Below are 14,039 nucleotides of genomic sequence, written 5' to 3' on the forward strand. Positions count from 1 at the left end.
CCAAGTATTGTATATATGTATATATGTATGTGTATGTATGCTCTGTCTGCCGTAGCGAAGGACTCAGAGGTCTCTTCAATTCCACACCTGACTCCATAACTTCTACGTTATCATTTGAAAACCTCACAACCACGTTCATACTCATTTTTACCACAACCCTTATGTTTACAGGTTTTCCCATTTATTGAGGCTGGGACCTTCTACAGTCGTAACCAAGTGGCCAATCTAATGGTTTGGGTCCTTCAAAGGCTCCCCGTTCTCTCGAGTGACAACAGGGCCTTTCCAGAACACCTCAAGACCCTTCGCTTCATCCCAATCTCCAAAGGAAAATTTCAAGCGCCTTGCGAGCTCTTCGACCCAGAAGACGAAACTCTGAAGAAGCTTTTCGAAGGGGAACCATCTGCATTTCCTTCGCAGGAATTCTCCACGACACACGCTTTGAGTTTACTTCGAGTGTTCCTGGGAATGCGACGGAGTGGTTCCTTAGAAGGTAAAGACGTCCTTAAGATTGCCAAGCAGATTTCTGCAATGTCGACAGAGAACGCACCAAAGAGAGCACAGGCGTTGATGACCTTCCTCAACGAGAATACGTCCCTGCTTGATTCCAAAGTCGGCACAGATCAGCCGGGAGTGGCGGTAGATCTTGCAAGTGCATTATCCACACTGCCATGGATCCCCTCCAGTACCGAGCCACCTGTCAAATACCCATCTACAATGCCGTGGTACTCTTCCGATGAAATTCTCCACTCAGCGTCTGAGATGCGAGATGTAGACGCTGCAAACCTCGTGGGTTCTACCATGCCTATCATGCAAGGAGACATCGATTCCAAGCTGAAGAGGGCGTTTGGTTGGGACAAGCCCCCGCCCACCTCCCATGTTATCAAACAACTCAAGGCTGCTTCAGAGGTCTGGATAAGTAGCCAGAAAAGGCCTTCTGAGGTCGAGATCCTCAAGTTCCGGACAATGCTGCGCGAAATCTACGACAGGCTCTCGGTCCCAGAGGCCTTGCCTGAGACTACTGCGTTCATCAATTCGTCACAAGACTGGTCATGGGTGTGGTATGGCTCTGGCTTTGCCTTGCCCAAGTGCGTGGCATTCCAGAGTACATGTCCAATCAACCTCAAGCCGTACATTTTCTATGTTTCGGAAGACTTTCGAAACTACTCCCCCCTTTTCAAGGCATGCGGAGTTCAAGAAAATTTTGGTGAGGAAAGGATCACAGAAGTACTTGCCTTGGTAAAGGAAAGCTACCTGAAGGGCACGAAAAACGAGGGAATTGTCAAAAGGGATCTTCACTTATGCAGAGAGATCTTGCATCACATCACCAGAAATGGTGACCCGTTACCTGAAGAGCTACGAGAAAAGGTTTTAGTACCTGTGCAATCCACCGACGGACAGCTACGGCTTGAGTTATGCAATGACGTATATTACTACGATTCTGATTGGCTAAAGCTAAGAGGAGGAGATGACGTCACGTTTACCAATGTCATCCACGAGAGTATTTCAACTCATACAGCGCAGTTACTTGGTGTGCAACCTCTAAGCAGGAGTCTTGCTATGGTCGAGGCGTTTGGGTTTGAGCAGTCGGAGCCCCGGGAGCCGGTAAATATCAGGTTGCGGAACATCCTGCGGGAGTATAAGGATGGCTTGAGTGTCTTGAAGGAGCTGATACAGAACGCTGAGGAAGCTGGTGCAAACGAAGTGAAATTCCTTGTGGACTGGAGGGAGAACCCCCACCAGAGAGTGCTATCCAAAGGAATGTCAGAAGCCCAAGGACCGGCCTTATGGGTCTACAATGATGCCGTGTTCACCGATAAGGATTTTGAGAACATCAAAATGCTCGCTAGCACTACGACGACGGGGAGTGCCAAGAGGGGTCGCCCTGGCATAGGGTTCTGTTCGGTGTTTAACATTACAGATATCCCAAGTTTCATCAGTCGAGAATTTATTGTAATGTTCGACCCGCAAACGACGTATCTTGGGAATGTTATCAAGGATAAGACACGTCCAGGAATCAGACTTAACCTCAAGGAAAACTCTCGAGCAGTGGCAGCATTCTCCGATCAGTTTTCCCCGTACAACAAGATCTTTGGGTGCAGTATCTTAGAGCAAGGCAAGGAGTTCTTTTACAACGGGACTTTGTTTAGGTTGCCGTTCAGGACTTTGAGTCAAGCGCAGACTAGCGTGATTTCCGGAAACTGTTATGACGAAAGCAACATTTCGAAACTGCTTGGAATTTTCCGAGAGCATGCATCTAGTCTGTTGCTGTTCCTGCGCAATGTAAAAAGGATAAGTGTTCACGAGATAAAGGCATCGGACCACAGCGTCGACAGCCCTGAAATGGTGTTTCAGATTGACAGAGGTACAATAGAAGTTATACCAAGAAACGAGCCAATTCTGTCACGAAGCTATTCACATTCCATCAGCGAGTTCACTGGAAGCCCTCTTAGGCAGTCTTCCTCTGTGATTGCTTTGAAATCATCTACTTCTCCGAACAAGATGTTCAACACTGCCGCGCCACAGTCCTCAAATGAAGTTTGGTTGACGTCATTCTGTTCTGGGCACAGCCTTTCTGTCGAGCTCGCGGCAAGTGCTGAAGGCCAACTAAACGGGCTTGTGTCTCAGGCAGGTGTTGCATCGCTGCTTTCTTCACAGGGATTTCGGGAAGGGTTATGGAAACCGGAGCCAGTAAGTGGAGAAGCGTTTTCCTCCTTGCCGTTGTCAATGGAAACGGGACTTCCTGTCCACGTGAATGGGTGTTTTGCTGTCACAAATAATCGCCGTGGTCTGTGGGAGGAGAGTAATCCCGATCAGAAATCAGATAGGAAATCAGACAAACCGTTCGAGGCTCTTTGGAACAAAGTGCTTCTTGAAGATGCTGCATCGACTGCATACGTGCAGCTCCTGAAAGACATGGTACGACTTATAATTGAAGGCAAAGTTGCTGAGTTTGATTTCCAGGAAGTCTGGCCAGACCCTGATAAGATTCCTTCAAAGTTATGGCGGATGTTGGCGAATCGAGTCTACCAGGGAATCAGTGAATCTGAAGTACCTTTGATGCAAGGTTCGACGGTATGGGTACAACCCAACAAGGCTGTGTTCCTAGACGAGAAGTTAAGCGAGCTTTCTGGATGTAAGGCTGTAGCGGAGCTGTCTGAATACCAGATCGTCGAGTTGAAGCCATTTGCGCGGAAAGCGTTCATTAAGGCTGGCCTGTCAAACGTGCTCACTCAGCAGACACTTACCGTCGAGAGGTTTTTGCAAGAGGCTTTTTTGCCGAATATCAAGGAGATTCCCACCGGTACAAGAGACCAGATTGTCTGTTTTGTTTTGGACGAGTATTCCTCTGGCTCAACGAATCTTGGAGAGTTGATTGAGAAGTTCTGTTGCATACCTGCGGGAGACGAGGGTCAAAGTCTGCTTACTTCAAGACAACTAATCGACCCAGAAGGAGCTGCCGCAGGGATGTATTCAGCTCAGGACAACCGATTCCCGTTTGGAGAAGATTACCGAAAGAGATTTGCGGCTTTGCGAAACCTCGGAATGGTTAAGGACATGTTACCATGGGAAGCGATTTGTGAACGGATCGAGTCTGTAGCAAAGTTAGCCAAAAACAACCGAGAGCATGCACTACAAAGGATCCAGAACATAATCAGTTATTTGAACACATATCTTAGCAAGATGATTGATCCGACGCGTCAGCAGAAGGAGGCAATGCGCAGTTATAAGTTCCTACCCGCTCTTAACCATCCAGAGGGCTACTGTCTACCGTGGAAAGGAGCACCAAAGGCCCTGAAACGAGGTATTACGTTGCTCTCTGCAGATGAACTGTACCCTGCTAAATACGTCTACCTTTTGGGTACCATCAAACCTATTCTAGATGAGTCCACTAAAACTGGGTGTGGTGAAATGAAGCCTGAAGTAGCAAGACTTTTCGGCATCCAGAAACACGAACCTGCCCTTGAAGACGTATTGTTCCAGCTGTCCTCCGCGGTCCAATGCACGAGGAAGAAAACACCAATTAATGTTGAATGTATTCAGGAAATTTGCTTGGTGATTTACCGCTATCTCCAGTTGTTACTCACCACTTCACAAAGGGATGCAGTCCTGGAGGTACTCAGTGAGAAGCCATGGGTCTTTGTCTCGTCCAAATTCGTCGCATCTAATCAAGTAGCGTTCTCCTGGACGGGGCACGGAGCTCCGTTTCTATATCAGCTTCCGCAAGAGTTTACAAACAAGTTCCGTATTCTCTTCGAAGCAGCTGGTATTCGCGAGACATTCACGGCGGATGATTACATCGATGCGTTGTTTGCTCTACGTGAAAGAAAACAAGAAGAACGATTGACAGAGGTCGAGTTTAAAACCACTAAGACCTTCCTAGACGAGATCGCGCACATGGATCAAGATCTAGTTAACTCGTTTCAGAACCATCTTCCCATGCCGGATCAGGATAGAGTTCTGAGACCTGTAGGTGAACTTGTGGTTAACGATGCACCGTGGCTAGAGGACGTAGAGTTTGCGCATGTGCTTCACCCAGACATCCCCACACACCTAGCGCACCGTCTTGGTGCGCAGACCATGAGAGATGTCACCCTTAGCAAGTACTCTCACGGTCTTGGCAAACCTTTGAGTCAGAAAGAACCTCTAACGGAACGCATTAGAAACGCGCTTTCTTCGTACCCGCGTGATGAAGGTATTTTAAAGGAGATGCTTCAAAGTGCCGATGACGCCAAAGCCACAGAATTTCACGTAATCTATGACCCACGGCAACATAATAAAAAGAGAGTGTTAAGCGAAGGATGGAAAGATCTACAAGGGCCAGCCATTTGCGTCTACAACGACTGTCCGTTTACGGAAGAACGCATGGAGAGCTTTCAGCAGATAGGACGTACAGCCAAGTCGGAAGAATCAGACAAAGCTTTCGGCTTCAATACGATATATCACTTAACCGACTGCCCAAGCTTTATCACGGATAATTCAACCATCTGTATCCTGGATCCACACGCCACACACGCACCAGATGTTACCAGAGAAACTCCAGGAAGGATTCTGCAACCGTTAGACGATGAATTCCGCGAGAACTTTGTCGACGTTTTTAAAGGGTATCTTGAGGACTTCTTCAACCTTGAGGGTGCTACCATGCTACGATTTCCACTGCGGACAAAGATCAATGCCGAGAAATCTGAGATTTCCAAGCTATCTTTTGAAGATGTAGACGTTGATAACTTACTAAAGACATTTGAGCACGATGTCAAGGACTCCCTTCTCTTTCTAAATAGTGTTAGGAAGGTAACAATTTCAAGGATAGAAAATGGAAGGCTTGTGAAAAAGTACCAAGCAAGTGCTACATTGCCGGATGAAAGTGAAGAGCAGCTTCAAACATTGTCGAGCGAGGTGATAAGAAGCAAGGGGGTTCCGACTGCCGATATCTCTTACTTCGGGGTAACGTACAAGTTGGTTATCTCAGACTCAGAGCGTTCGACTGAAGAATGGCTAGTCCATCAGTGTCTTGGCGCAAAAGAGTATGTTGCTGCCCCCTTGGTTCCGGATGGTAGAGCTCTAGGTTTCTTACCTCGCGCCGGCGTTGCAGCAAAAGTGTCTGTCCAAGAGGACGTACTCGGCCAACACGTTCTACGCGCCTTACAAGAGCCTTTCACAGACAAGACGTGCCGCGCTTTCAGCTCCCTTCCCCTGCATGTTGAGACAAGACTTCCTGTACAAGTAAGCGGTCAGTTTGCACTAGACGTCGCAAGGAGGAAGTTGTGTGATGATGAAAAAAAAGATTGCCGCAGCAGATGGAACGAATTCATGAAAACAGAAGTCATCGCTCCAGCCTACGTTCACCTGTTGATGAGCGCAAGGCATAAAATTACTGGAATCCAAGAAGGGAACCCTTGGTTCTTCAACACGAGAAGTGGCGTCAAAAGTGGTCTCAGCTGGTACCATAGCTTATTTCCAGATCCACATTCGGTGCACAGCGACTGGAAAGAGCTTTCTTTGGCTGTATTTCGATGTCTAGAAAATGCAAACTGCCCTGTTATTCCAGTTATTCACGGACAGGAAGCGCCGTCCAGTAATCCTTCCACCCCCCGCTCACCTGTTTCCCCTTCCCACCGATTCAGTGACGATGTTGCTACGATAACGTGCCGATGGCTCCCGCCAACTTCTGAAGACGAAGAAAACAGTTGCTACTTCAGTGTTCCTGACTTGGAGATCAACGAACTTTTGATCAAAACTGGATTTCCCATTGCGTATTCCCCAGCTAAGGTCCTGGAAGATTTCAAGTTCGCTGGCGTCACAGTTAAAAGTGTGAACCCCGAAGTTGTGCTAACCTTCATGAAGAGCTCAAGATCTAAGGTCGGAATGCTTCCTTGTCTTATCAAGAACTCTGCGCTCGGCGACATCGCGACCCTGAAGGCACTGATCACCTACTGCATGCAATGTGATAACATTGTGTCACGCCTACACGGTTTGCCCATGCTTCTTACCGAAGACGATGTGCTGAGAAGATTTGATATCGCCACTCCTGTCTTCTACACGCCATTTGCAGATCTCTTACCCATACATAAAGATCTCTTTCTTCACAGCGAGTTTGTGGAATTTTTTTCTGCCGCCGGAGAGAAGACTATGGTTCAAACAGGAATCTTCAAACGATTTGACACTAAGAGCCTTGGGCCATACGTAAATCATCTTCTTCCACCCTCATGGTGCGCTGCCAAGACACACGTGCAATGGGCTCCCTCCTCCAAAAAGCCTTCACGTGACTGGATGACCTTGCTATGGCAGCTGATTCACAAGACCTTCTTTGATCGTCAATCCAGCTTTTCCGATGACGACGATTGTACCGAGACTTTGAGGCCTTTGGAAGACTGGCCCATCGTCCCCACCAATCAGGGAACTCTAGTGTCTGTCAACATGGGCAAGACAGTTTTTGACTTCACATCGCGGGATTTCTCAGAAGACAAGCTGGTCGTAGTTCTTAGAAAACTTGGGTGCCCAGAAGTGGACTTCTCTATGCTTCCTGGTCTAAAGGTGGATAATCTTTCTCAGGTACTTAGTTCCTACCTCGCAAAGGCACATTCCAGGATTGATGTAATATCAGTCCTTGAGCACCTGATGAAAGACAATGAACTAACTGTCAGTCTTAACGAGAATGAGATACTTGTTCTCTTCAAGTTCCTTCAAGAAGATGTCACCACTGTTTACAGCCACAAGTCCCTTCTCAGGAGCATGCCGTTCTTCCAGACCCTACATGGAAAGTTTGTAAGCTTGTTGAATTACTCCTCCGCTCACGTTTTGGAACTTCCAGAATGTATACCTCTGAAGGACATCGAGCTTAGAGTTGAAATGGAAGGATGTGTCTTGCTTCGTGCTGTGCGAGAGCTGGAACCCTTCTACAAGGCAGTGGACATCTTTCGAGTATCTCAAAGCGAGGTGTTCGTCAAATACATCTTACCTAACCTGGATGCTTTGAAAGACGAAGACCGTCAGTCAGTTCTGGGGTTCATCAGAGACTCTCTTCTCGTTACCACCAACAATCCAAATGAGAGGAGTGTTATCATTGATACACTCATAGACACAAATATCCTCCCTGACAAATCTGGAGAGTTGTGTCCAGCAAGTAGATTTCATGACCCTGCCAATGAAGTCTTCAAGTCTATGTTATCGGAAGATAGCTTTCCTCCGGGGGATTATGCTAGTGAAGCCTGGCTTCCGCTTCTCAGACAGATTGGTTTGAAGAAGGCTGTGACTCAGCAAGATTTCATTGAATACTCCGAGAGTGTAGCTAGCAGCGCTGAAACCGACCCAAGCAACGATGAGCTGAGAGCGAAATCTAAAGCGTTGGTACAGTGTCTACTTGAAGAAGAAATTCTGCGCGATGCATGCTTTTTGCATTTGATATCCCAGATCAAATTTGTCTCGCCTGAAATTGCAAGTGAGAACTTGAGGAATCTTCACACGCAATTTGAGTGCCAGAGTAAAGATGACAGTCCACCGTTTATTGCGTTTCACGGATCTATCTCGCAAGAGTGCGAAAGATTCCTTTGGAGTACTGCGCCACTGCTACCGTCCTGGGCTTTGCCACAGAAGGGAGAAAACCAGCGGATGCTGGTGGACAACCTAGGCATAGAGGTTGCCCCGCCATTAGAGAAAGTCATCAAACATCTGGAGAACTTGTCCTTGCAATTTAAGGGCAATGTGAACAAGGATACGCCAAAAGATCAGCGTGAACTCTTGCACGACATCATCTACGCAATTTTGAGCTTCTTCAAAACAGAGGCCTCGTGTACTGAGACAGAGGCGTCGGAGCGTTGCTCTAAATCATGTCTCGCCATCGGAAACATTTTGCAAAAAATACCATGCATCCCAGTGGAGGAGGGAAGGGTCTTTGTGGAGGGTGATCAACTTGCTTTTGAAACGTTAACAGAAATGCCTCCTTTCCTGTACAAGGTACCACGAGAATACGGTCATTTTGAGCATGTACTGAAGCGACTTGGAGCTGAGGAAAAGCCAACGCCTTTGCAATTCGCTAAGGTTCTCGAAAGGCTAAAAGAAGTCTGTGAAGATAAACCCATGGAACCAAACGAGCAAAAAGTAGCCAGACTAGCAGCACAAGGGTTCTTCACCACGGTTTCCTTGCTGGTAAAAGAGCAAAGGGAATCTACAGTCACAGCACTGCTGTCGAAGATAAACGACCTTTACCTACCAACCAAAGAGGGATACTTAAAGCTATCTAACGAGCTCATTTTCTACGATTGTCCAAGCTTTGAGCGGCGTGCACGAGACTTCTCTGGCGACTTTATGGATATTGCACGGGAAGGCGAACTAACAGCTGATCGATTAGCTTACCTGTTGAACTTGTTGCCGACTCGACTACGGGTTAGAACCATCCAGAGTATTCTGCGTGAAGAGATTCACCCGTTTTCCCGTGAAAAGCATTGTATTGCAGACTCCGGCGAGGAACAGTGTCCCTTCATCGCTCGCTACCGCAATGTTCTGCTGTCCCCAAAACTCATCAACGGCATCTTACGGGTTATTCGGCATCAGCGACAGACGGCCAACATCCCCCAGGAAGTCAGGGATCAGGTATTGGTGCTCTCCACCATGCAAATCTCGTGTATGGGGGCACTGGACACCCACCTTGTCCAACTAGAGACAAACACGCCCATCAAGAATAGCAAAGAGGTAATTATGATAATAACATGCTAATGGTTGTGGTGATGATGACGATAATGATGATGATGACGACGACGATGACGATGATGATGATAACATGATGATGCTGATGGTTGTGATGATGACGATGTTGATGATGATAATATAACTTAATAATCGAGGAAATCTAATTTAAAGGATTATAGATACACGTAATTCAACATTTAAAAAGCAAACTGAAATTGTTCTCTACCTCTTTCAGGTTCAAGACTGTTTCCTGGAAGAACAAGACAACAAGTGGGAGCTGTTTATTAAGCATGGCACCGACGAGAACCCGCTACATATCCAGCTCTGCTTCCTAATCAACCGTCTGATCGGCAATCACGTGGAGAAAGAGATTTACCTTCAGGCCATGTTAGCATGCCGAGTCCCTGAGGACATCCTACCGTCACTTGACCGCTGTGGAGTGGCACAAGATCTTCTGTCAAGCGATAAGCGCACAACAGATCCTTCCTTAGGCTCGGAGATACCCGTTATGTATCATTACTTGTTGAGGCAGGACTTTGAGTACTTCTTCCGTAAGGGGGAGATCGTGGGTTACGAGAGGGAGCGTGTGCTCGAGGACGGCTCCATTAATGATCGTGAACCATTCTATGTGTACGCCAAGGTTATAAGGAAAGCTTCTTCGAGTCCATCAAACTCGGACTCTGAACAAGATCCAGGGAAATTTGACTTCCAAGCACGCTATCGCATAGACGTAGGAGAACCAAAGTTACTTGAAGTCAGTGTGTTAGACTTGTATAAGTTCGATCGCACTGGGGTTGATCCAACTGTTCCTTTGAAGCTTTCCGATCTGAAGGACATTGTTATATTCACGGGCGATCCAGACGATGATCGTCTGCGCGCTTCTACAAGAAATGACCGGCTTGAAACCGCCAAGAAGGCAGTCAAAGATGCTCTTTGGGAAGCGTGGAAACTGAAGGATGTCAAGAGGAAAAAAGTCATGAAACGCCTGTTTCTAAGGTGGCATCCAGACAAGAACCCAGGCAGCGACATCGCTACTGAAGTGATGAAATTCCTGCTCAGCGAGATCGACCGACTTGAGCGAATATTCCCATCCAAGGAGAAAAAGGCTAAGAAAGAGAAAGAAAAGAAAGAAAAGACGGAAGAGTCAAGCTCGACGTTTAATGATTTGTTTGAACAATGGAGTAAACGGGCGCACCAGGAGCGACAGACATACAACACGTTCAAAAGGCAAAACACCAGCGCATCCTCAGCTAATTCAGGCAACCCGCAGCGCAAGGAGGCAAGACGTTGGATGAAGCAAGCCCGGGACGACCTCGCTGCCGCGAAACACTTGGTCAAGCAGGAGCCGAACTTCTATGGACTCGTCTGCTTTCTGTGTCAACAAGCCGCGGAGAAATCGTTTAAAAGTGCGTTATATGCAGCATGTGGTATCGCTGAGAGTCAGCTCGAGACGCACGACGTGTTGAATCTAGCCTACGAGATCACTGAACTCGATAACTCGCCACCGGAGATCGCACTGCTTGCTGCGAAGCTGAAGAATTATTATGAAAAGACTCGCTACCCGCACTTTCACCACGGAGATGTCATTCCATCCGAGGTTTTCACGAGTGAAAACGCGCACGAAGCCCTGTCCGTTAGCGAGTCCATACTCGACCAGATTGGCAAGTTTATTAATGAGAACTTTGCAGAGGTTTGAGGAAGCATGTGCTTTAAGATAACTGTACGTGCACAGATTTCCACATATATCGTCTTATTTTGACCTTTTATTTGCGCTTACATAAAAAAGTGCGCATTTTTACCTAATTATAATTCATGCGCTATAACAAGATCGGCTTCGTAGTATCTCAAAGGTCATCATAAGGCGTATTTTAATTTGGAATTGAGATTTGGAAGTTTATTGTAAGTAGCTTATTCCAAAAGAGAAAATGTTGAAGAAAATAGGAAGTTTCACAGGAGCATTTCTCTTAGTAATGGGACATAGAGTTGCTTTAGAATACCCGATTACATGTGTTGATCTGATTAACTTGTGCAATAACCAAATATGATAACTGACAGTTATACGCACAGAGCAGAAAGGAAAATCGTAGCATTTCGGGTAGCGGCCACGCCAATATGCAACTTAAATTTTTTAATCCAGTTTTTCCAATCATGAAAATATAATATTGTAAATAATACAATCTGCTTTTCCGGACACAATAATATCGATGTAGTATTATAGTTTTTTACAAACGGAATGAATGCAATGACTTGCCGCAATATTGTATTTTAATATTTAATATAAGAATCAATGCTTTAAATATAGAAAGTCGCTTTCATTGAAGATTATAGGCTATGATACATGAGATACGTGTAAGACCATTGGTAATTTAGTATAATACTTGTATGGCAATAGTAAAGTAAACAAGCTATAATTAATAAACAAGCTATAAATCAACAAAGGTTGTTAAAGTATGTTGAACGCCCTGTAAAACAGAGTAGTTGCGCTGAAGTCTCGAGCAATAGCCCTTCCTCGGGTTTTTTTTCTTTTGCTCCAACGAAGGGCTACCGCTCAAAACGTCAGCACAACTACTGTCTCACAGAGGTGTACAGCATAGTTTTCAACCTTGTATTGATTTATAGTTTGTCTAAACCACGCCTACGCAGACCATCTTGTTTTTCTACAGCTCATCTGTAGTCTCTCTAGTTGTACCAATAGAGTTTATAAATATCAATAGAGTTGTACCAAAAGTTTTATAGTGAATTTGACAAATGAATTTGAAAAATGTTTTAAAATAAAAACATGGTCCCTTGTATTTTGTGTTTATTTACATAAAAAAACTTTGTTGAACAACTATAACCTGTATGCGATCCTATTCAATAACTACGAATTCCGAAATATGACCAACATACTCCACAGGTAGCCCAAGCTCTTTATTTGTCACTAATGACATCTACGGTAAACATAGGGCGAAAAACAAAATTAGTGAAAAATAAAAAACTTGTTGAAAACACGTGTGTAGTCTAGTGTTGTGTTTATGTTTACTTTTTGCGTGTTCTTTGGCCGTATCAAAGCGCCTTTTCCAAGATTCACGATTTGTAATTTTAAACGAACTGTTCTGGTAAGAGTTCAAATCGTGAATCTTGAAAAGGCACTTTATATACGGCAAGAGACCACGCAAAAGGCAAACATAAACACAACACTAGACTACACACGTCTTTTCAACAAGTTGTTTATTCCTTTTTTACTAATTTTGTTTTTCGCCTATGTTTACCGTAAATATCATTAGGGACAAATAAAGAGCTTGGGCTACCTGTGCATACTCATAAGAAATAGCTTTAAAGCGTGCCCTTTGCAAATCCTGGGACATCAACAGTAGTAATTAGTCCGGCGGCGGATATGTGTTTGAATTGCGCACTTTTTGCTAAAGCTACCAATTTTAGCATAGTGATGGCTTTTAATACCCTTTACAAGATAGGCTATAGAGCCAACCTCAGATCGGCTTTATTTTCTGGTTAATAAAGAGTATTGATTTGGCCGCCATTTTGAACCGGAAGTAAACTACCTTTTTCAAAAAAGTAAATAAACTTGCAAAGTTTGATAATGTTTTGCCACTAGACGACTAAAATGAAAGTCACAAAATGTATTTAAACCCAAGATTGCTGAAAATAACCGCATATATTAATTATTGGAACTTTCAAGGAGATAGTCACCTTCAACCAAAAGTAGTCGATAGTAGAACCTCGGTCGTTTATTTTACCCCGCGCTCTCTAGCAAAAGAAACCAATTTTATTGCAGTTGTAGTTTGAAATAACCTTTATAAGATAAGCTTTAGAGCCAAGATAAAATCGGCTTTTATCACTGACTAATATGGTTGATTAAAATTGCCGCCATTTTGCATCGGAGATTAAATTTGTCATTTTTGAAAGCACAGAGATGCATATCTTGTTTAAAAGCCTACGACTAACATATTCATGAAATCCATTTGATAAATTGGGGAAAAGGCAAAACTGATTAGGTTTCTGCTATTAATTTTACCCTTTTTTTGCGGCTGGCAACTGTTGTCCATTCTGCTAAAAAGATGGAAGTACTGAGGCAGGGAGGAGTGCTTTGCCCCCAACAATGGCCTGCTTGAATGGCAGCTTTCGTGGTGTGTTGTATGATAGCTGCCTTCGTCAGTGAATGACATCAAATTCTGTTCCTTTCTTCACGAAGAGCTGCATTCTTGCCTTGTCTACTTCCGACTCTCTGTACCCGTTCGGTCGTATAGAAGCAGGGGAAAGCGCTCAAGTGTTGTCAAACATTCTGTCTTTTATCTCAACTGACATGAATGCTAACTGTCGAAAAGCATCTGTGGCTTCGGGGAATACAGCAAGTACTGTGTTTTCCCCCATCCGCACAACAGGATACAGTATCACGCCAGTAAATGCGTGAAATTCTACCAGTATTTATTTGGCGAGATACTCCTTTCACTTTTATGTAGAATAAGGAAGAAAGGCAAGGAGAGTGATAAGCGCGCAACCGAGGCCACCAGTTAAACGGTTCCTACAGTTATAAGCTGTTCATCTTGTAGCACTTGCACACATTCACGTGTGCGGTCGTTTACAGACGTTGAAATCAATAGGTGGAGCGGCCCGCTCACCGTGGTTCTTGGTATCCCCACCAGGCTTGTCACATATATAAGCAGTTCCTTTCGTCTCCTTTCTATTGAGTTTGTATATTTGGTATACTTGTGCTGGCTACATGTGGCTTTTCTACTATTTGAGGACTTTTAGTGAGTATCGACGCGTGATTTTCACTTCCCGAAAATTATCGGCCATTTTAATAGCTCAAGATAATCCGTGATTTTTTTTGGCTCCATAGCCTTTTTTGTAAAGAT

At 44.9% G+C, this 14,039-nt stretch overlaps 1 protein-coding gene across 5 annotated transcripts in view; it reads left to right on the forward strand.

Annotated features, from left to right (window-relative positions):
* LOC5516028 (sacsin) overlaps positions 1–11,975 on the forward strand; it is a 31,467-nt gene extending 19,492 nt beyond the window's left edge. For all 5 annotated transcript variants that reach the window (XM_032385757.2, XM_032385759.2, XM_032385756.2 and 2 more), the window contains 2 exons: positions 172–9,186; positions 9,419–11,975. In XM_032385757.2, coding sequence (XP_032241648.1) covers positions 172–9,186; positions 9,419–10,879 — 10,476 coding nt within the window. In that variant the 3' untranslated portion in view covers positions 10,880–11,975. The remainder of the gene's footprint in view (positions 1–171; positions 9,187–9,418) is intronic.
* The last annotated feature ends 2,064 nt before the right edge of the window (positions 11,976–14,039 follow it).

The sequence above is a fragment of the Nematostella vectensis genome, chromosome 7 (assembly GCF_932526225.1).
Source record: "Nematostella vectensis chromosome 7, jaNemVect1.1, whole genome shotgun sequence".
Classification (NCBI taxonomy): domain Eukaryota; kingdom Metazoa; phylum Cnidaria; class Anthozoa; order Actiniaria; family Edwardsiidae; genus Nematostella; species Nematostella vectensis.